The sequence below is a fragment of the Hetaerina americana genome, unplaced genomic scaffold (genome assembly GCF_022747635.1).
Source record: "Hetaerina americana unplaced genomic scaffold, ioHetAmer1.1.p SCAF_6, whole genome shotgun sequence".
Lineage (NCBI taxonomy): Eukaryota > Metazoa > Arthropoda > Insecta > Odonata > Calopterygidae > Hetaerina > Hetaerina americana.
Genome location: NW_027287205.1, coordinates 52323806 through 52346282, shown reverse-complemented (window position 1 = coordinate 52346282; position 22477 = coordinate 52323806). Strand labels below are relative to the sequence as shown.

At 34.7% G+C, this 22477-nt stretch overlaps 1 protein-coding gene across 8 annotated transcripts in view; it reads left to right on the top strand.

Moving 5' to 3' along the window:
• LOC139695519 (ankyrin repeat and death domain-containing protein 1A-like) overlaps positions 1-22477 on the top strand; it is a 430852-nt gene that overhangs the window by 182291 nt on the left and 226084 nt on the right. For all 8 annotated transcript variants that reach the window (XM_071594341.1, XM_071594344.1, XM_071594343.1 and 5 more), the window contains exon 3: positions 13127-13230. In XM_071594341.1, the coding sequence (XP_071450442.1) occupies positions 13127-13230 (104 nt within the window). The remainder of the gene's footprint in view (positions 1-13126; positions 13231-22477) is intronic.

Genomic DNA, 22477 nt, shown 5'->3' with positions numbered 1-22477 from the left:
GTGGTATCAACAGGAACAAAACTTCACAGAAATCTTTAATTTAGCTAACTTGAGAAGCGACGATAATAATCATTATTTGAATATATTAATTTATATATTGAAATATTTATCGATTAAATAAAAAAATAGCATTCACATTTTTAAAATGGGTGTCCGGCTAGTATAGGAAGCATTTAATTTTAAAGGTAACGGATTTAAATAAGGTAGCCTTCTTGGCATCTATTTAAAGGAAAAAAATAATAGGATTACAAACCGAAAAATTTTAAAATTTTGGGAACAGTGACATGGTTTTTAAAAACTATTCAGACTAGCAAGAAAAAGAGTCACGGATTCCAAATGCAATGTTGAAGTTGAAAAAAATTATTCATTTGATTTAAAAATAGGAGTAAGATAGGGAACCCTCCAAAAGGAATTTTAAAATTGCAATAGAAGGAGCATTGGAGAGAGTAAGGTAGGTAACAAAATACAACCCAGAGAAAGGTTTATAGACAAGGAAAAGGAAGGAAACCCTTGGAATATAAAGTAAATAGAACAGCCATATAAAGAATCTATGTAGAACACCAACCGCAGCTGCAGAGGAAAGAATCATAAGGCTGAGATGGATGGGTCACGTAATAAAAAGTGAAGACATATTCCTGATAAGGTAGGTCTGAAATGAAAAGCCAGTAGGGAGAAGACCTTGGGGAAGACAGAAAACGCCCGAAAGTCTAACTAAAGTTAGAAGACGGGTAGGATAGACTGTAGATAGGTAGACTGTTACCGAAGCCTAAAAACTTGTCTCTAAAATGCCCTTGGGGGTCAGTGAGTGAGCATATTTTGTAAAAATGAAAATTTTAAATATTATTACAACAAAGGTTTTTCAACTTTATAAATAATTTTGGCTTGAAGACAGAATCTTCCTGAACAACATTAAATCTTAAATTAAAATTTAAAAAGCGTAATTACAACAAATAACACGACAAAATATCCTCTGTCTCCCTACTTAGTGAACAAACGGAAACCTAAGGCCTCAACTGAAATATTCACTGTACGTTGGAAACTGTGATGATCCATATCAATTAGATTTACAACAGATAAGTGCCAATCATTGAAAAATACACATACTTAATAATGATAAATGTGGTAAATATGAAGCGCAATTAGTTTTTAGAAAATAATTGACCACAAAGTATACATATGAGGCAATAAAAACATTCACTCAATAAGTTTAAGTAAGACATCTTATTTTTAAATGAAGCCCAATAAGAGAACATTTATTTCGAAGACCCTGCAACAAGGGCTTTTAAAACACATTTAACTGTCTCCTTACGTAACTTTCATTAATTTCCAAACCGTTTTGACAAGAATTTTTGCACAATGATTTAACAACAAATTATTGAAAAACTGAATAGTTCATTCAAAAAATACACTTTTTTGAGCAGCTTCTTTTACAGGCGCTACGTAACGGGATAATCTGGTAGGCAATGCGGTTCACGTTAAGCCTAAAAGGATAGTGTATATGTCCCTTCTCGACTGTGAGTTTCATATGAACTCCGGAAGAAATGAAAATCTTGTACTCCTTGAGAGACAAGGTTTCCGCAGCAGTCATTTCATCAAATCTTTGCAAAGCGAAATTGACGGCAGCAGCATAGAAGTCACCGCTGAGAACTGAACCAGTTAAAATAAGAACTTGGAGTGTAAGACGATGTAAGGGCAGGGAAACTAGAAAATATAAAGCGAAAGATAGGGAGAGAAAATAAAGATATTTAGGGGCTATGTGAGGTTGGATGGAAGCATTGCGGGGATTGCAGAAGCGATAGTTTTAAAGTAATACACAACGGAGGGGAAGAGAACCAGCGAGGTATGGCAAAAGATATGAATAAGCGCAGTAAACATAGACGAGGCAAGTGATAGAATATTATAAGTATAAGTTAAAGATAAACCAACAAGATTGTTCACTGTTTAACCGCTGGAAGAATTTGACAGGATGTATGATCAGAGGTCATAGCGGGTGTTGCTATAAGGAAAAATTGAATTGGATTGGAACGCGGCGATGAGCAAGGGGAATCCCATTTAAGAACAAGGAATGACCGCGGGGAGAAAGCAATATATTTCTATGGAAGACATAGTTTAATCATTACTAACATTGAGTTTAAACACCACAATAGGCGTATGCATGCATGGAAATTGTTCTGAGAATCAGAAAAATATCAATTAGTCTATATTACGCTTAGGCATATATTTAAAGACAGCGTTATGAATTTGCAAATTCCTCGGAGCGAGTGCGGATTCAGACCATCAGAGAAGTAATTGAAAAAATAGCTAACAATTATGTAGAAGAAGGTAAGAAGAAATAAATAGTAAACTGAGAAGTGAAGTAGAGAAGAAAGAGGAGTGATGGAAGATGCGGTGCGAGAAAAAGGAAAATTAAAAAAGGAAGGGTTGTATTAGGACACCGTACAGAAAGGTAAAATCAGGCAGTAGGAAGGAAAAATCCATGCACACACAAAGATAAGTCAAGAAAACTATCAAACGCATCAGAAAAGATTTAAGAGAGCTGGAAAGAATATATTAAGACTCCATATGGTAAAGATATTAGGTTAGCAAAGAATAGGTTACAGCAAGCTTAAACGTAGAAAGAGTTCATGACGTGGATGGGGATAGCTCTAAGGTCAAATTTTTGCCCGTAGAACGATATAAGCGTTTAGAAAAAAGGAGGATGAAGAGTTTCTACGGAATAGTTCGTAATTATGATGGAGGGGTTTGTCCGGGAGATTTCTTCAGATCGATGGTAGTTCTAATTCCAAAAAAGGAAAAGTTAGCCATATATGAGGGCTATAGAACAATTAGTTTAATTTCCTTCGCAGGTAAATTGGTTCTCAGGTTCATCAAGAGGGTGGAGAGCAGGGCAAAATATTACTAGGGGGATGATTGGTTTGGGTTAAGGTAGGGGAGAGGCCACATGTGATGCCATTGAAATATTAAGGAAACTAAAAGAGGGGAACATAGAATGTAATCAGGATGTATTTGTCCGTTCCGTAGATTTCGAGAAATTGTTAAATAGTGCAAATTGGGTGAAATTATCGAACATGTTGGAGAAAATAAGATTAGATTGGAGGGGTGGGCACAAACTTAGTGCCAATCAAGTTTACGATCTCGGCTATTTCGTTTTTCATTGCTTCATGACCGTAGGTACGTTCATTTTATATTTATACTAGGCATGTTGAGTAAGGAGAGGGAATTATTAGAAGAAATTCAGAGGAGGTAGGAAAGATGGATTCAGAATATTTTTATTTGTGATGGAATGCTGAAGACTGTGATAGGAGCGCGTTAGAAAAACATGTAAGGGTTAGGAATAGGATAGACATGTTGAACGGAATGAAGGGAGAAATTGAGACTTAAATCTTGGAAACTTGGAAAATTAAATGGAGACTTATGGTACTCGTAGGATCCGGCGCCAGGTTGTGCTTACTTTTGAGAGGCCATGAGTTAAAATGATAATCATATGTGTAAATTCATGTATTATCGATTTATATTGTATTTTAACATTAAAACCTTTGAGTGGATTTATTTTTTAATATTTAGTAACATCGTTTAAAATAACAAGAAAGCAGTATTAATGCACTTCCAAATAAAGTTATTACTTTTCCAGTTCCCCACATCTAAATGAGAGTCTGTTTTTCTCAAAACTAGAGTGGTAAGGATGCTGGCAAATGGGCGAGGAAAGGAAAACGACTAGCTTCATCACGTTTCAGTTTCGATCTGACTGATGATTCTATATGCTCTCTAAAATACTCACTGCTTCCTCCTTACTTTTATGACGATATAAAACTAGATTTTTCCGTATCATCCTAGAAGCTTGATACGGAATAATCCGGTTTCTAAAATTCTAAATATCTAGTTTCTAAATATCTAAAAATCTAGTTCCTGAAGATGCTGCACCGCAGTGAAACCTAGGTCGCAATTATGCTTATTTTTCATGTGGAGTACGAAGTTTTGTGTTAAAATTATTCATTATGGAACGATTGCACAAAGTTACACCTGAAACTATCCATGCTAGAAGCTGTTGACACACGCAGAAATATACACGCGAGGAATAGGGTATGGGGAGACCCCTGGATGGAATCGCCGTTCACTCCGGACAGCTAGCCATGCTAGAAAAACGTCCCAGGGACTGAAGACGCCTGCGATTTGACACGAGATTTCTCGTGACTTGGAGAGCATATCCACTCCCACTAACCACTTGCCTCTCTGGAAAAAAAACCAGCTCCCCTTTTCCTACCCCAACAGCGCATTTGACTGAGAGGCTACGAAGAGTTGAGATAGAACAGATTTCTAGTGATATTTGACTGAAAAAATATGCTATTACATTGCGATTTTAATTCGTGCAACCAATGTGACCCAATCACAGACCAAGCGTAATTGCGATATTGAAAATGATAACGCGCTACGATTTTGATCCACCAAAGGGTATGATGCAAACACGGGTTATGTGATGTTATAATTTGATTCGTGCTATTACGATGCTCTCAGATAAATATGATCACATAATTCCTTCGATTTCTCCGATTTATATCTATCTTAATTTAAATGAGCAATAAAATAATCGAAATTCGAATATTATAACTGTAATGAAATGTTTTTGGGATTGAATACCCATTACTAGCAATCTTTAATTGCATATAAATATATAAATACAACATATGATATTTTTACTTAACCCGTTGCGATATCACAAATACGAAAAAATCATAAATGTAAATGTCAAATAAATATTTTATTAACTCAGCAAAAACGCAAATTATATAATTAGCAAATACACTCACACTGAAGAGGAAAAAGGGAAGGTCTTTGCCTTATGAATATTATAATTAAAAATTATGACATTCGCATTGCACGGTATAAAATATTTTTGGTCAAAAACTGGTAATAATTTCCACTTTTTTACTGCGTACAGTTATTAACATAATCATTTTTCATTTGTGTTCACAAAGTTATACATGAAACAGTAAATTTCAAACACCATCTTTGAAAAATTGTGAAATAGCAATTTCATTTCCACAGCTAGATTACTTTAAAATATAACCCTTCGCGCAATGAAAAAATCATTTACTTGCTTATTATTTAGCAAATATGCCAAAAAATGTCATGAAAATAATAAACATGAAACAATTTAAATATAAATTACAACCTTTGCATAGCGTAATCAATATTAAAACCTTTATGACGAGTTATTTTTGGTTTGAGCGTAAGCTATTTTGTTACAGTCGGATTTTTGTTTCACAATCATGTCACGATTTTTCAAATAACGGCAGCATAGACATATTTATTTTGGTCGTTATGACAGGTACGTTGAGGATTGAGATATTATAAACTAATTTATATATGTGCGTATATATATTCACATATTGATATCGCCATCATATATCACGAGACTGGAAGTGTAAATCAACACTTAAAAAACGTCCAATCCTGTAACCGGAAATTAATTGAAAAATAAAGAGATTGGGTCCAGTCCAACAACGTCTAGTTATATTGCAACGTCACATTTCATCAATTTTGCTAAATTTGGTTGTAATCGTACTGAATAGGCCAAAATGAGGCCCTAGGTGCTTTTTCGCTCAAGTCGAGAGGGTAGAATACGCTCTCCTCCCCCTCCTCCAACCTTCTCCTTGAGGCCACACGCCAATCGAGGTTTTTCTGGTCCTTTTACATATCCCTTTAGCTCCTTCCAATATCCTAGACGATGACATACCTCACCCAAAGAAACTCTATCCCCGGTGCATTCACTTTAACTTCGCCCCCGACATTTCCCCTTTTCATTTATAGCCGTCGCACAGTCACAATCTTCCATGCAACTCTCTTATTTTCGGCCACTCACATTCATTTCAGCGATTAAACGTGACAATTCGCGTTTTTATTTTAGGGCCCTTCCCTCGCCTTCTCTCTCACCTGCCTTATTCTAAATGGATAAAAACATCGACCTTTTTAAATCACCGACATTCCCACTTAGTGGCAATCATCCACTTTCAATCAATCAAGCACTTAGTGATTCTCATCCAAACGGGGTATGAGATACGTACTATTTTGCGTCCAACTATATCCACTTTTTTTGCCTCCTGGAAGTATGTATTCAATGTTCATTTACAAAAGATAAAATTAAGCAACAGGTAAAAGTGGCTGTCGTTAAGTATAATTTTTAAAAGCTCCACATACTATATATAGAGCTAATCATGGATTTATTTGCACATAAATAATAACAACCATCTTTCGATATTTAATAAAGAGCATTATTTCTGATATAAAAACTTCATATCAATTAATTGCTTACGAGGTATGATGATGTGGAATAGTTTTAGTTGATATAAATTGTATTTTTCCTTGATTTAAAATTAAATATTTAAGCTTTAATTAAATCATATTATAGAACTTTTGGAGAAAATGTCCAACGAAAGAAGGCGAAAACAATGTTGAAAGCGTAACCAAGCGGTGAAGCGAAAACTCTTCGGATGAATAATATAATCATCTTAATTGTACCATTATACGAAATAGTTATGTTAGTTAGTTTGATAAAGATAATGAGTAAAACAAGGAGTTAATTAAATCATCCTCCCCAATTCATTCTCTATTCATTTAATCATGTTTTCAAATATCTTAACTTTATTTCAGTTAATACAAATGCAATATTAGCCAAATATTAGCCAAAATGATAGCAGTTTTCATAGCCGTATTAATCATACAATTGCCGTATTAGTGCTGTTGTTTTTCCTAAATAGAAAATGGTAAATAAATTTTTCCAAGTTATAGTAAATTTAAAAAAATACTAATTGTTCAGAAGGATTAAAAGGGGAAACCCATGGCCATGAAAAATTTTATGCAGGGGTAATGCATAGAAATCAGGCTGATAGAAGTAAAACTTTATATAAACTCTAGTACGTCACGTTTCACAACGCGCTAATTTTTGATAACCATCGCAGAAGAAGATCTATCATATTCCCCACATAATTAATCGATGGGACTTGTTTCATTGTGAGACGCGTTTTATCGTTTCACAGTGAAACCGGTCCAAAAGACTTTTGAAAAGGAAGGACAGAAGGAAATGATCCAATTTCTGCATCTGTATCCAATTTCGATTCCGTAGCTTTTCATTATAAAGTTAATCCTCTGTGAGACTAAAACTCAATACATCTTGTCATCCAAGCACGTAATCCTCCACTATGCGGCATTAATTTGTTTTCCTATCTCTGATGAAATCACGGAGTTTTTCAACGGAATAAGCTGCTATTTCCCTTTCAAAAAAAATGTGGAAAAAATACTCATTAGTTGACAGCATGTTTGACAATCCCTATTGTGGCTAGTCATGTGAGTCTAGTCTTGAAAGGATCTAGTCTAGTCATGAGGTCAACGTCATGTTCATTAAGGAAATAGTAACTCTATGTTAATGCAGGTATCATAATAAGAATTTTTTCATATTTCACTTTTTGCATTTATTCAATTTGTTACTTTCATGCATTAGATGACTAGATAAAAATAGAAGGTGTCATCTGCCTAGCACATAAAGTAGTGTGTCTTCTAAAATAATTCAACCTTTGGGTTAATTTGTTGACTTAGTTATCATGACCGTTTGAGAAACTATAACGTGTGGCTTACATGATAGGGCTCAACATATCTAAGGAATATTCGTAATTTAAAAAAATATTTTTCTTTCGCAATTATTTTATTTATCGCTCATGAAGTAATGTAAAACGTTCGTCTTACTCATAGTTCCCCTCTCGGATATTTCAGGGATGGATAAATTGTGAATTTAAATTACTTGGATTTTTATTGCAGAGAATCTTCAGACTCAGTCTGGGGAGAGAGTTTAGGGAAAGAATTTCCGGTTACCGGAGGAGAATTTTACGCAAATGGAAAATAGAGGAAAGGCAATGTCCCAAAACCTTGAATCAAGAGGAAAAATTAACTATTCCCCAGGGATAATAGGAGAGCTCCCATTTATCTTTCCCATTCTCTTTCATTTACCCCCGCGTTCTTGGCCATCTCTTTCCTCTCTTTGGCTCGCTTATCTCTTAATCCTGATTCTTCACCTTTCCTCTTACGGATTCCAGTCCTTTCATTTTCCAACATTTCCGGACATATCAGGGATTAATTTCCATCCCCAGTTAACCGCTCCTTCCGCTTCCTTTATCTGATGCCTTCTCGGCTTCCTCTCCGATTTCCAAAGACTTCCCACTCTCTGCTCTCACTAATTCTACAACTGCCGAAGTTCACAGCTTCCAGTGCTCCTTGAGGGGAAACATTGTAAATGCGGCGAGCGTAAATTTTTCAAGGTTTCTTTCAAGGGGGTCAGTTCAGGACCTACTACCAGCGCAGTTATTTAAAGGCAGTTTAACTCGTAATTACAAATAGTGCAAAAACCATGAATCTTATTTATAATACTTAGGCATTTTAGAAATATTTTTCCATAGCATCCGTAGTTCTTATTTTAGCTAAAAAACACAGAATTTCTTTCATCATTCATGGCACTATCAAAGTGTATACCCTTTTGCTCCTAGTTTTTGTGCATACAAATTTATAGTTAGAGTAAATAAACAATCTAAACCCAACACGTATGACTAGTTTAGTTTCTATGAGCTTGACCTGTGAATCTCAAGTGACTATCACCACATTAAGTTGTAATACGCCAAGATATCGTTAGCTTTTGATAATATTTTAAAGCTCTTTTTCTAATGCTAACGATAAAAACAATTCCATAGGAGGCTTGTGATCGTGAAAAAATATGATTAAAAATTAATTTTCTAATTTATTACTATCAGGATGTAGTTTTTGTTTTGGAGTATTCGAGAAGGCATTTGATAGAATGAATTGTGTGGAATTAATATGGAAATTAAAAGAGAAAAATTTAATTTATTACAGAATATAAGAGAAGAATGGTGGGATCGACAATTAGTTCCGTAACCTGTTAATGTTTATAACTGCTCAGGTGAGGGTTGTGGCTGTATATAGAGTCGAAATGGATGGATTTAGGAAGTAAGGTTTGCGGATGATCAAGATTTAGATAGCCATTTAGCTATTGGGTTACATTTATTGCTGAACAAATTATAAACTCAAGTGTTATAGGTATGGGCTGAGAATTGATGCAAACAAAGCTAAGGCAAACTGTTTTCTAAAACGAGGTTACCTAAGTTAAGCGTTGATTCCTTCTCCATTTAGTATCAACTTTTTCACTCACTGTTGGATTCTCTGTTTTACGCCCTTAATTAATTAATTAATAATTTAATTTGTCTTATGTTCTTGACTCATAGTCTTCCTCGCAGGATTCCTCACGTTCAAAACACTATTGTGAAAGGTATCGAGAAACCACCTCAATTTTATTCCCAAGACTTATATGATGGACAGTATGGAGAAAATTACGGGACTAGGCCCAATCGGCGCATATCGTGCCCAGCAGTGAAAGAGGTAAGGCTTCCGCGGTCGTCATCTCACGAAAGCCTTGTGACGCAAAACAGTTAATATACAGCGGAGGATACAAAACCCAGCAATGGGTTGCCATAATATTGAATAAAAAAGGTAGGAAGAAGCGTGGTCAATATAGAGCAAGCAACGGATAGAATTTTGGAAGAGGTTAAAGTAGAACCGAAGAACTCGGTCATTTTTCAGGCATACATGCCAACAAGCAACCATAAGGAGGAAAAATTCCATTGGGTATACGATCAGTTAAAGGTCGTAATCGCAAGTATTCCTGCAGGGAAACATGTAATGGTGATAGGGGATTGGAATAGGACGGTAGGCGAAGGAATAGATGGTGATGAGGTGGGGGACAACGGTTTAGGTACGAGGAATGAGCGCGGAGAGAAAGTATATTGATTTCTGCATGAGACAGGGGTTAGTCATCGCCAACACTTGGTTTAGACACCACAAAAGGCATAGGTACTGGAATGGCAATGAATGAGTGTCAGCAGGCTGTAGAAAAAATCATGAATGAAGGAAAAGAGCGAAGCTCTATCATATGGCATTTGATATTAGGATTAAAGAACACCGATCAAGCTTCACAAAGAAAGGCAACGGATCTAAATTCACCAAGCACCTCTTGGAAAAGAATCATACCAGTAACTTCATACCGGACATTCCTCACTCAGAAAAGAAAGAACGCAGGTTGAATACTTCGGAGGAGTTGGAAATAGGGTAAGGGAGGGTAATCCCTTCAGTCGCACAGATTTTAAGTGGTCAACGAAACAATATACCTCTCCCGTTCCCCCTCCTATATTTCCAAAATACTCAAAATATTTCCCCACCGACCCCACCAGTGCGACAGTGAAGACCATCGACCGTCCCTTAATGAGGGTCAAACCATTGCGGATAAACACCCACCCCTCTCCTAGCCCACTAATAGGTTGCTGCACCAGTACTCAACTTACCCCCTCTCCCTTACTCCCCCTACCGTCCTTCCCTCTGGTAGCGAGGCTATATAAGTTAAAAAATGGTCATGTATGTCACCTGATGATGATGCGCAGCATCGAAACCAAGGCCGTGTGAAGAATTAAACTTTTACGTGGAAGCACAAAGTTTCTTTTTCTGCCCTCATTATGAAGGAATTCCACAAAGTTTAGCTTGATACTTTTATGCTAAGCAGTGGGATGTTGACGACTTGATAGAGGATATTAAGAATATATAGAATATATAGATAGATTAAGAATATATAGAATATTAAGCATACGATGAAAAAGCATGCATAGGATTTAGCATGCCTTAAAACGAGTACAATGAGTTGAAAGAGGATGTATTCCTTCAGCAATGCATCAGGTTCGCAAGTTGATCCGTTCGATTCCGCCTTCTCCACCTTTATTGTGTTCGTCCTTTATATGTGTTCCTATCCCTTTTCCTTATATCTGTTTCTGTATATATGAGTATTTTATTCGCCGTTTGGCGGGATTTCGTGTTTGAATGTATATATATATCCAAATATTAATATATATGTATACATAATTATATACATTTACTTATATTTTATGTATTAAGTGATGTATTTATGTATACAGACTCTCCAAAACTTAGTGGAAACATTAATAAAAATAGCAATAAAAAGGGAATTTTTTCACTCAAGATTACATTTTTTAATGCCAATAATATGCCATTGTGTGACATTAATTCAATAGTTTTTACATCCTCCCCAAATATATATTTTATCATCTCCTTTAAAGTTCACGAAAAAATATCCACTGCAGTACGTATGTATCCCGCCAAATATTTTTGATGCACACTTCACTAGATAGGCCTCCAACCATCCCCTACATTTCGACCCTTTTGCGAAGGGGCGTCGTCAAATTCCCACACTTCCCAGGGAAGCGCAGTTTTTTTCTTTTGGGTGAGAAAGGTAAGGACTGAAATGACGGAGATACGGGAGGAAGGGGAGCAAGTGAGAGAGGGGCGGAGAGAGGAGCATTAATGTAGACGGAGGGCCGGAAAAATCTCCTTTTCACACGCTAAAGAGTAAGAATTCCAATTTTCTTCCTCTCACAACCTTAATTTTTTTATCAGCCGGCGATTTTATGCTTGAGCGTCTCCGCTCCGGTAAAAAAATATTTTTACCTCTTTCCTCCAACACTCCATCTTTATGCCCCATAGAAGTTTCCTTCTTTAAAAAATATGAAGAGCGCGGGTCAGCCATTGAAAAATTTGCGGGTATCAAAACTACGAGAGGGAGGGAGATCATTTCTTCCTTTAAGGATATCAAGTCTCTTTTTTCTTTGGACCGCCATTTCAAATCGGCCATTGGACCGAAATCGGAAATAATTAAGTCCCGCTCCATGAATCGCTTGTGCCAAACGTTGATTCCAATCTTTTCGCGTAGGAAGCTTGATACACGTTGGAAGGCAACTCTTGCGGTAAAAAATAATTGGCGCAATCAATAGGAGTCTTCGTAGTTATTTTCAAAAACATTTCTCAGAATTTTGAATTCATCAGAGATGCTCATTCATAAGAATGTTAATTAATACATTTTTAATCATAAGTAAAGTAACTAGGACTTTTTATATGGTTCATATTATTCGGAATGACAACAATGGTGGAAAAGTGAACTCAATTAAAACTCTATACCATGAATTAAACATTTCAAGAGGAATTAAACTCTTTAAGTTTTCTAGAGGTTATAAAATAATTATTTATACTTGAATTCTTCCAAATGCGGATGCTAAGCAAGTTAAATATTACCCTTTTAAAACTAATACATTGGGCATTTTCCACTCTTACCTCCTATACCCAGAACTTCAAAGCTCAGTTTGAAGAGTTTGGGCGACTAAACAACACGGTGAACCTGAAATCGAAGCCCAAAAGCTAACTCTTTAGTCATAAATCTATTTACGATTCACGAGAGACGTTACAGCACTGTAGTCAAACTGTGCGAAAGGATTTAGTGATGGATTGGTCAGTACTCTCCGAACATTTGTCACCCAGCAGAGCGGTGAGAAAGTCCAGTATTTCTCGAACAAAGATTTATCGATGTAATTTATCAAATTCCAAAGCTACCGAGAGAAATAAATTTAGTGTTCCCAGTAGGAGCCAACACCGAATAATGTTAAGCATGCAAAGAAACTCATTCAAATCGTTTAAAGGTAGAATATTTGGCAATTACTTAATTAATATAAAAAATAACTCAAAGTTCATACATTCTGCATGATAATCAGATATTGGTGGTTGAAAAATTTAGTCTCGACTACTTATATTCTGCTCCATTTTCTCTACTAACTTTGGTGAAACCTCGAATAAGAAAATCATTAATCATTATTAAAATTGAAATTAAGGTTGAAATTTTAGCTAGCACGTAGTTTAAAATACACATAATACAAAGAATTAACGCTATGAGCAAATTCAAATATACTAATGTAAAATGTATGCTGCATATATGACTTAACGATAATAGCTTATATTCAGATAAGTACTCTCTAAGTAGTATGAGAATAATTCAGCTTACGAAAAAAAGATCAAAAGAAAAAGAACGATTGTAATATTGTTTTAAAACTTTTTTGGAAAGTATTTTAAACCTGAATAATCAATTAAAATCTTGGGGATAGGTTAAATTAAATTGAGAGCTAATACTGAACATTTTACTCTGTTGTATTTTTTATTGATAATGTTTCATATCTTTTCATAGTTCTGAAGAACGATCTCCTCCTTCACGAGGCTGTGATCAAAAACGACCCCGAAGCAGTGCAGAGGATTCTAAAGGAACCGCATGATGCAAACTCGCGAAACAATGTAAGTACCATTATTCCTATTCAAATACTGTACGGCCAATACTTGTATTTATAGAAATAATATTACCTGTGCAAAAAATATATTTTTTTCGCTAGTTTGATATAGTCGTTTGCACTTCCATCTGTAACTGTATATATGGGTGTGTATGTGGGTGTACATTTTTCCATTAAGAGTAATTGAGCCCGAAAAATCACCCAGTGTGGGTGCCCAGAGAGACACCCCTGGAATCGAACCTCGGTGGTTCAACGCTCTGCCCATATGTGTTTGTGTGTGTGTGCGTGTAAGCATATCATATACGTTTGTGTGGGTATATATTGTGAGTGTCCTTTCTTTGTGTCTCTATGGTCAAAAATCTCCATTTCGAAGAAATATATATATATATATATATATATATATATATATATATATATATATATATATATATATATATGTGTGTGTGTGTGTGTGTGTGTGTGTGTGTGTGTGTGTGTGTGTGTGTGAGTGTGTGTGTGTGTGAGTGTGTGTGTGTGTGTGTGTGTGTAAACATGTAGGCGAAATAATTCATAGCAGCTGACATAATTTGAAACGTCAGAACCACTTCCAGAAAGTCTCATTTAAATGCAAAAGGAATTGGCACTCTCAGTTTAAAAAATATTTATCCAAATAAATCTCGTGAATATTGAAGCAAGTATTGGCTCTTCATAGCCAACTGAAGCATTCCGAAAATTTTAAAGTGTGGACGAATAATTGAAAAGTGCACAACACTTTTTATTATTTTTATTTTTAGAAAAATAGAGCTGATTTTCATTCACTTCATTATTCACCGTCCTAAGAGAAATATGTTGCAATGGTCATCAGGGAGAAGAAACGTTGGAAAAAAAGTGAATTTGGAAAATGACATCCTAGAACACTCTTTGACTTGTGTACGCACCCGTAGTACTTATGACCCGCCAGTAAGTTATTATTTTACGGCTACGGTCGTCCATTCTGCAAATCAATGAGATATATATTTTTTCCTGAGCTTTTTGTATCTGACGAAGCACGTTTTCCATTTACATCCATTTACGCGAAAAAGCTCCCGTTGCCAATTTTATTAAATATTTGTTTGGAAATATTGGCGCGAGGCAGATTTAGAACAGAATATAAATATGCCATCTAAGACGTTCCCATTTTTGAATGTATGTATTGTAATACTCGGAGAATACAGTGTATGCGTATAACATAGAGGAAATCACTGAATTATTAATACAAATGGATATTTTCTTCTCCTGAAAAAAAATCAAATGTAGCTATTTTCATCTCGCAAGAATGGTTTTCAGCAACAAATTGTTCAAATGCAAATGTGAAAGGGATTTGATTCATATTAAATGGAAATGGGCTATGGAAAACATTTGCAAAACATTACTTCCTGACACAATGACCCTTAAAATGTTATGTGTTTTCAAAAGACTTTTGAGTTTAATATCCAAAAACGATTATTTTTTCCTAGGATTAAATAATTTTTCACTACAATCAAACAATATTAATTACCATGGACTGAACTCTTACTCTGGCTTAAATAATACTTCACACCCCCACTAAATTTCCAGTACTGTAGCAACATATTCAATATAACGTTTAAATTTAATTTTGTATCTAAAGCTAAAATATAATTGAATGCGATACAGGTATGACCATTTTACACCTACCTTTTACTTCTCTTGGATTCGCAATGTAGCTGTTATCAATATTAAGATAGATCCTACACAGTCACTTGCTGGTCGAGATTTGGCCGGCTTGTTCTGATTAAATGATACATTTGTATTAAACCTGCAAGAAAATAGAAGATATCATGATTTATTATAAACATCTATAGTTATATCAATCAAGGAAAATTTTAAATGGCACTGAAGATGCCAAGGACACAATTTTTTTCTTCTCACTACTTGGCATAAAAATATTTAAAAAGAGATCGCCAACGAACCGCAACAGAAATCAATGAGGAACAATGAGATAGAAGATTAGAGCAAAATAACAGAAATTATACCAGGAATTTACTCAGTCACTCTCGTTATTCGTAAAATACTTATCTTCAAAATTTCCTGGTTGATATATTTAAAATTAATTTGAGAACTGAAAATATACTATATTATATATATACTATATTATATATAAAAAATATTATTCCACTAATAAAACTTGCAATTATAACTGCTTTATAGTTGCAAATTGGTTTGAGGCAATTGCAATCATTGTTGATACGAGTATAAACCCATTCATATTGTATAAGTAGCATGACATTATTATTTTTTAAATATTGAATTGTGCACATTGTGAAGCGACTGAGCTTCAATGATTTGGAATAGAACTGTTAATGAGGCAGGTTCAGATAAAGTGTAGATGTTTCTAATTAACAATTATTATTACAAATTAGGGTAGGTTTTTGGCGGACCATTGGGCTACCCACATCTTTGCTCCTACGCCTTAACTAACGCGGCACAAAATATCTTAAGGTGCATGCTAAACATTAAGATAACTCATTTTTACATTTCTACACATTTTCTCCACCTTTTTTAACTCAATTCTATTCAAAACCCATTCTTATCCTCCATCTACCGCTCTTTCCCAGCATTCTTTTTCTATAACCGTCCAACGTCCCTAGTTGCGGCCCAAAGACATCCATACATTTCTTCACTTTCAGTACAAGCACCACTTAGTCTGAAACGATAATAACTAAAAGTAATAAAATTCATTCTTACTATTTATCCACAGTTCTCAGGCCGGTTCCATCACTTTAAACCGTAGAAGATTCTCGACTGCAAAACTAAAAACTTTGAAAAACAAAAATATTTGGACCAACTTTTCGACGCCCTATAAACGCTAAGCACTATACGTGGAAAATTAATGACCACAAGGGAATTTCAGGGTTTCATTTTTAAAATTACATTTCTAAAGGATTTTAATCATGATTCGAATGCCTTGCGGTTCCCTGAAGAGATGAGCTTTGAAAGTACTACTGCTGAGTGAAAAAAATAATTGGGTGACGAAAGGTAATCCATTAATTTAATTAATTCAGCTTTTTGTAATAACATATTTTCCGGCATCATTAGCAAATTATATGCGAATAAGTTTGGTATGCCTTCACTAAATTGTAAAGGGGCTCAGAATAGAGGATTTTTGTTTTTACTCGCAGTGTGGAACATTGAATAACAATTCGTTCATTATCCAGTAAGAGTGGAATTTTAGTTTTGTCTGAACATATGTATATATGATTCAGTTTTTAATTACAACAGTACGCATTTGGCTATTGTTGCATGCAAATGAATTTGACAACAATTGATTTAAATTGTGTAATATGACGGATTGATTTAATTAGAACGGTACATGATATACCAGTATGATGCAGCATTTTGTAATAATTGTAGAAAAGGAAGCAATCGAGATGTAAAATTCAAGGAAATAGAAAAATATTGCTATAATCAACCTAATTCAAATAAGTGGTAGTAAATGTTTACTCAGAAACTAATTCAGCCAATGTTTTAGCACAATTTTGATTATTATTACCCAATTAACTATAGATGTTCTAATTTTTAAACTAATTGGCCATAGTTTATTCCAATTTACAAGTTCATCAACTTTCTCGGCTATCAGTTTGACCAAAATTAACGGATTGGGTACATACGGCATATCGTTGGGTTAAATTTTTACCCAAGCGTATGGTTTTATGCGTTGATTTTCTAGTTCATTGTGAACTATCCTGTGAATATATTTATCACCTCCAAAGGGTTTAATATCTAACAGACGTGAAGGAGTGGGAAACGTAATTTCCTTTAGAAGGTTGTATCTTATGATTACAAATCTAGCTCTTCTTTTTGCCTACCCTCAGCAAACAAACACACACACAGTGCACATTGAGCACTCCGCAGAAAGAATACAATTTTACGCCTCTGACGAGACAACAAAATGAATAACGTATACTTAAACTAATTTATTATTTAAACATGAAATTTTAAATTTGTACTTCAACGTTAAAAATTTGATCAAAGATGAACTCAATTCAGGATTATCCTAATGCATGTGAAAATTTAAAAAATATGAATTGATATAGTCATTCGGAACATTATTGGAAAATGTTTATTCGTGAATAAGCGGTTTCCTATTTAATGATAGTATTTTTTAACAAAGAATATTTTTACACAAAAATTACTACATGATGACCATAATCAGATAATGGCGATAATTATATTTTGTCTTTTAGGTATTTGCGATCATAAATATTACTTCCTATCTAATGAAACAGTCCTAACACGTTCATAGTGTAAAATGCTCCATTGCACTCGTCAACTCTTGCAATGGCACAAAGTGGTAGATGGTACATGATTCATTACACTAAAGATTAAACATATACTAAGGATGTACGCGTTTATTCCCCCATTATTAACTCATTTATTACTATTTGGGATTAGAGTGACTGAAATCACTCTAGATAAAGCAAATCTATTGTGACAAATAAGAATGTAGCTATGTTGACCAAATTTTATCACTCCTTAGAGTTTTACGTGAAAAGGCGTTTTAATTTCTTCACTTAAACTTTATCGTCCTGCATTTTTTTCAGATTTGGAGAGAACCTGAGTGAAAAAATTTTGATTTAAGAATTTAGAGTGCAAAAATCGGAGAACATTTAATAGTAGAGAGAAAAAAGTATTTGAATGGATACACATCCCAGAAAATTCACGAAAATATAACTAGTTGATCAAATATATTCCTGAGGCCCCTAAATGTTTCATTTCTCAGAAAATGTTCTCCCCAAATACCAATTAGTGTATAAAATGATAGGAGATTCAGGAGATATTTATATATTTGGGGTGACATGGTAAGCAAATTAGAAAACTTAACGTTCCTATATCCGTTTTTAGAGACAAATGCGCGTTACATTTCAATCAAGAAAGATGCCGTGCCTGTGGAAGCTTGGGAGCGCGAAAATCAGGTTTACAAATTGCGAGGCTAGTCTTTTGTCATTCCACATTATGATCGCCCAGGTTAACTTGCGTCATCTTGGAAGCGAACTTGTTCAAACGCAACCTCGTCGGGCGAGTTCTCCGAAGACGCATTCCTCCTTTACAAATGCAACTGAATCAGGGGTGACTAAGTGGAAGTAGGTAATTTGCATGATGAAAAACACTTTTTCCTCTCCATCATCACAACTTTCATCATCACTTATTGAAGTTACTCTGCTTTGGGAAAGGAGTGAGAGTAATTTGTGAGTCGTTTGTATTTCGGGGAACGGAGGTAGAGTGAAGGGAAACTTTTCCCTCGGTTCTTAGAATGATCTTATTGAAGAGCACCAAATCATCCACAGAGTTTAACTTACCATAAAATGACCTGATTAAGGTACCTTCAGTGCTCACAAACTGAATTTTTTTTATTAGCATGGCACTAAAATGTTCCTCTCTCTTTGATAACTTCCACTTAAGAAATATGACCTCGGCGCATGCTAGACAATGCGTCGATACTTAACTTACAACGATGGAGCGAGCACGATGAACGAGATGAATGACGAAGAGATGGAAAAATGTTACTGAGAGGTATTGAAAAAAGAATGGTCTCGGAGGCACAGGGAAGTCATAAGAGGATGAGGACGTCATAAATACATGAAATGAGGGAGCATTTAAACCGAGGCGCAAACAGTGAGGACGCGACGGTAAGAAGCAGAAGAACAGTACGACAATTTAGAACAATCTCCTAAAGGACGGGTGTTTTTCGAAGAAAATTCTATATTGATTAGAGGATATGTGGGAAAAGATGGAGAGATAATAAATTCGAAAAAGCGAGTAAGACCAGGAGCTAAAAAACTTCGAGGTAGGAATAGGAGTTTAGCAAAGGTAGAAATATTAATGCATTGTGTATTTCTAAGAACAATGGATAAAGGACGGTATTCATGTCAGATTGTTTGCAATTTACAATAGCAAAAATCTGATTGAAGAAGAAGGACATTCTAACTGGTATCTATGCATGAATTTTATGATAGAAAAATATTAAACAGAAATCTAATATACAACTAAAAACTTCTGAAAATCTCTATCATAATACATACGAGTCTCATTGAAAAAAAAAGATTTTCTTTAGATTGCTTATCTGGCAAAAACGCTTCAAAAACATATTTTCTTTTTGTTTTTAAAACTTCACCATCTCTCTTTGCCAAATATGTTGGGAACAAATCATTAGATGTTCCGTACATTACCCGAACGATTTTTGATTTTAAAGAGGCCCATGAGTATCCGTCAGTTATGAGTTCGAACCTGCCTCGGGATTAACGAAGTACTGGAGGCAATTCACTCGCTTGTGAAAAAAATTGAATTTTGTCATTTCTTTTGGACCTGGACTATTTAAGAATTGGCAAATTGTTATGAACAGAATCACATGAAAACCGTTTGAGAGAAAATAATTTCCTGCAGACCGCAAGAAACACATCTTGATTTCGGCTGTAGAATGTGTACGACATAAATAACCAAAGGAAAATACGTCATAACCAATTTCTGTCGCCATTTTCCACACCATTTGAGCCCTGAAGTACAATATCAAGTCACGATTCATGCCAATTTTGAATAAAACAATAAAATTCACCTAATTTTTGATTTTTTGCGATATTAATTTTTTAAGCCCGAAGTCTCAGTTTTAGAGGGCTACAAATTAATCAAAATCGAACACAGTACCTACGATATTGAAAATACCTTATTAAATGCTTTTTGCCAACTCGACAGGTTATATTTCTTAAAAGATGGGAATGAAAATTAACGTTTTCGGCAGAGATACATTTAAAAAACGCTTAACCTATCATTATTTACTTGTACGTAAATCATTACTTGCCATAGATGAATATTTCCAACAAATTTATCAAGTCATATTTAACGGTTCCTGGTTATTCGGCATTTAATTTTTCAAACCACGACATTCTTGGCGATCAAGTTTAATGCTGTAGCTCAATCTAGGCATCTATTTTTTCATTTATCTATATTGAAAACAATTTTCATTTAGAATCTTCACTTTTAAACCCTCCGACGTTTAATTTTTTAACCAGGGAGAGAAAGAAAAGTTTTCCAAGGGGTTATTATTTTTATGGGCTACTTCTCTTTTTTACTTATTCTTAGGGCGCTATTAATTTCATAAACATACACATATTGACAGGACTTAACTACAATATTTTTAGGGAAAACAACTACGGAAATTTATACGGACATCTTTTCATTTTTTGTTAAAACCTAATTACTATTCAGCTTGTTTTTAAAGTGTGATACTACAGTCTTTAACCGTAAACTAGGCGGAAATGTAAAAATATAAAGAAACATTGGCTTTTGAGACCAACAGTTGAAGTTTATCCGACGACGCAATACTCTCTATTATCCAAAACGTGAACCTTAAACAATGAAAGCTATGGTTCGGAGTAGATATTCTCAATAGACTACATGGAAGCATGAGCACGCATTATTTATTTTCAATTGGTTACTAATGTAAAAGAAAAAATGACATAATTTTGGTAAGCTCTAGCATGAGGAAACATACGCGCACGAAGGTTCTATTTTATTTGTACCTATATACAATGAAATTATGTATGAAAACAATACGCTAATTATAAGAGTAAATTTGAATTTGAGTGTCTACTTTGAAATAGAAGATGAATTAATATGAAGCTTGCGTTATGTCACCATGTTTGTTCAAGGTTTTCATACGTAAATGCATGAGCGATGCGTGATTAAATAAGGTAGCTGTAATCAACGGAAACTTAAAGCATGAGAGCCCAAATGATTCACGAGAGACCCGTGTGTTGTAACAAAGATAATAGAATCGAAGGTAAATAGGGCCAAATTTAAATAAATATTTAATAAGGAAAATGGAAAGAGCCATTGAATAACAATTAAAATAATCAGTATTTGATATATTCAATAAATATGAATAACCAAGCGTTTTCATAAACATTCAATGGAGCTCAGCCTGTATAATCTATCCTCTCAAGTGAAAAGTTGACAAAATCCACCTCATTTATGTTGTTGTTACTTGGAATACTCGAGTTCAAAAGAGCATTCAAATTATTCATTTTAAATGACAATTAAACATGATTATTAGAAATCTCTCAATTATTAGATATGATCAAGGAAGCGGTATTTAATCAATTAATTTTCTTTGCATTTTCTCTGGATAATTGATCAATCATCGGAAACTTTATTACCCGTTTCCTGTTTTACTAGGTTATAGGTTTATCGGATGCCTGTATTGGATTATTCTCCGGTGGGGTTTTTATCGGGAAATTCTTTTTGTTTCTTTATGCTTTTGTTTTTTAATAGGGTTTTTTTCAGGAAAGGTTCTATAAATGAGGAAGTCAGGCCAGTAATTGTTTGCGTCTACTAATTTTTAACAAACAGCACGATTTTCATTTGAATAATTTTCAACGAAATTTCATTAACTCAAAAGGTAGTATATCTTGTAATTTTCTCTGCGGTCCCTAAACACCACCATAACACTGCAACCTTAATACACACTTCTTCAATCTGTAGGCAACTTGAGCTCAGCAAGCAGCTCTGTTGATATCGAATTGTATTCTATCGTAAATGCTCAGTACATTCAGCCATCTTCCCCTTTGCTCTTAGTATTTATTTTAATCTACAGCACTGAACAGTTAACGTCGTAATCCTCAATATTTTTTCCTCTTGAACCTCCACCCTACAACTCCTCCTCTTCATCAATACTCAATATTTATCGCTATCCATCTCCATCATTCGAAGTGTTAGAATATCCATTTCGATAGCCTTATTTTACTTTCAATTTATTTTTCCCATTAATCTTTATATCATTTCTAAAAAAGTTGAAGCTCATCTGATCCGATGATTGGAATAGCTTTCTTTTGAATACTTGAAATTATGTGAAAAGCTAAGGGGAATCAAAAAGATGTCATAGGAAATCGCGGCTATAAAACAAGAAGCACAGGTGATCGTCGTTGGATTGGTTCGAAATGCCCAGCGAGTGCCAAAGAGGGAAGAATTTCTGACCGGCATTATTTGTTAATGAGCGTGGACGATAAAGAAAACGGGTATTTATTTCAATGGGTAATTCGAGGGGAAAACAATATTGGAGCTATGAAAAACTGCTTAGATGGCAAAAAATTGAAAAAATATGAAAAAAACACAGATTGGTGATATTTCACTGGCATAAATAATTATCGTAGTGACTCGATGGTTTAATGTTCAGATCCAGCTGCTCTATGCTAAGAATGAGATTCTCTGCTGTTAAGTTACGT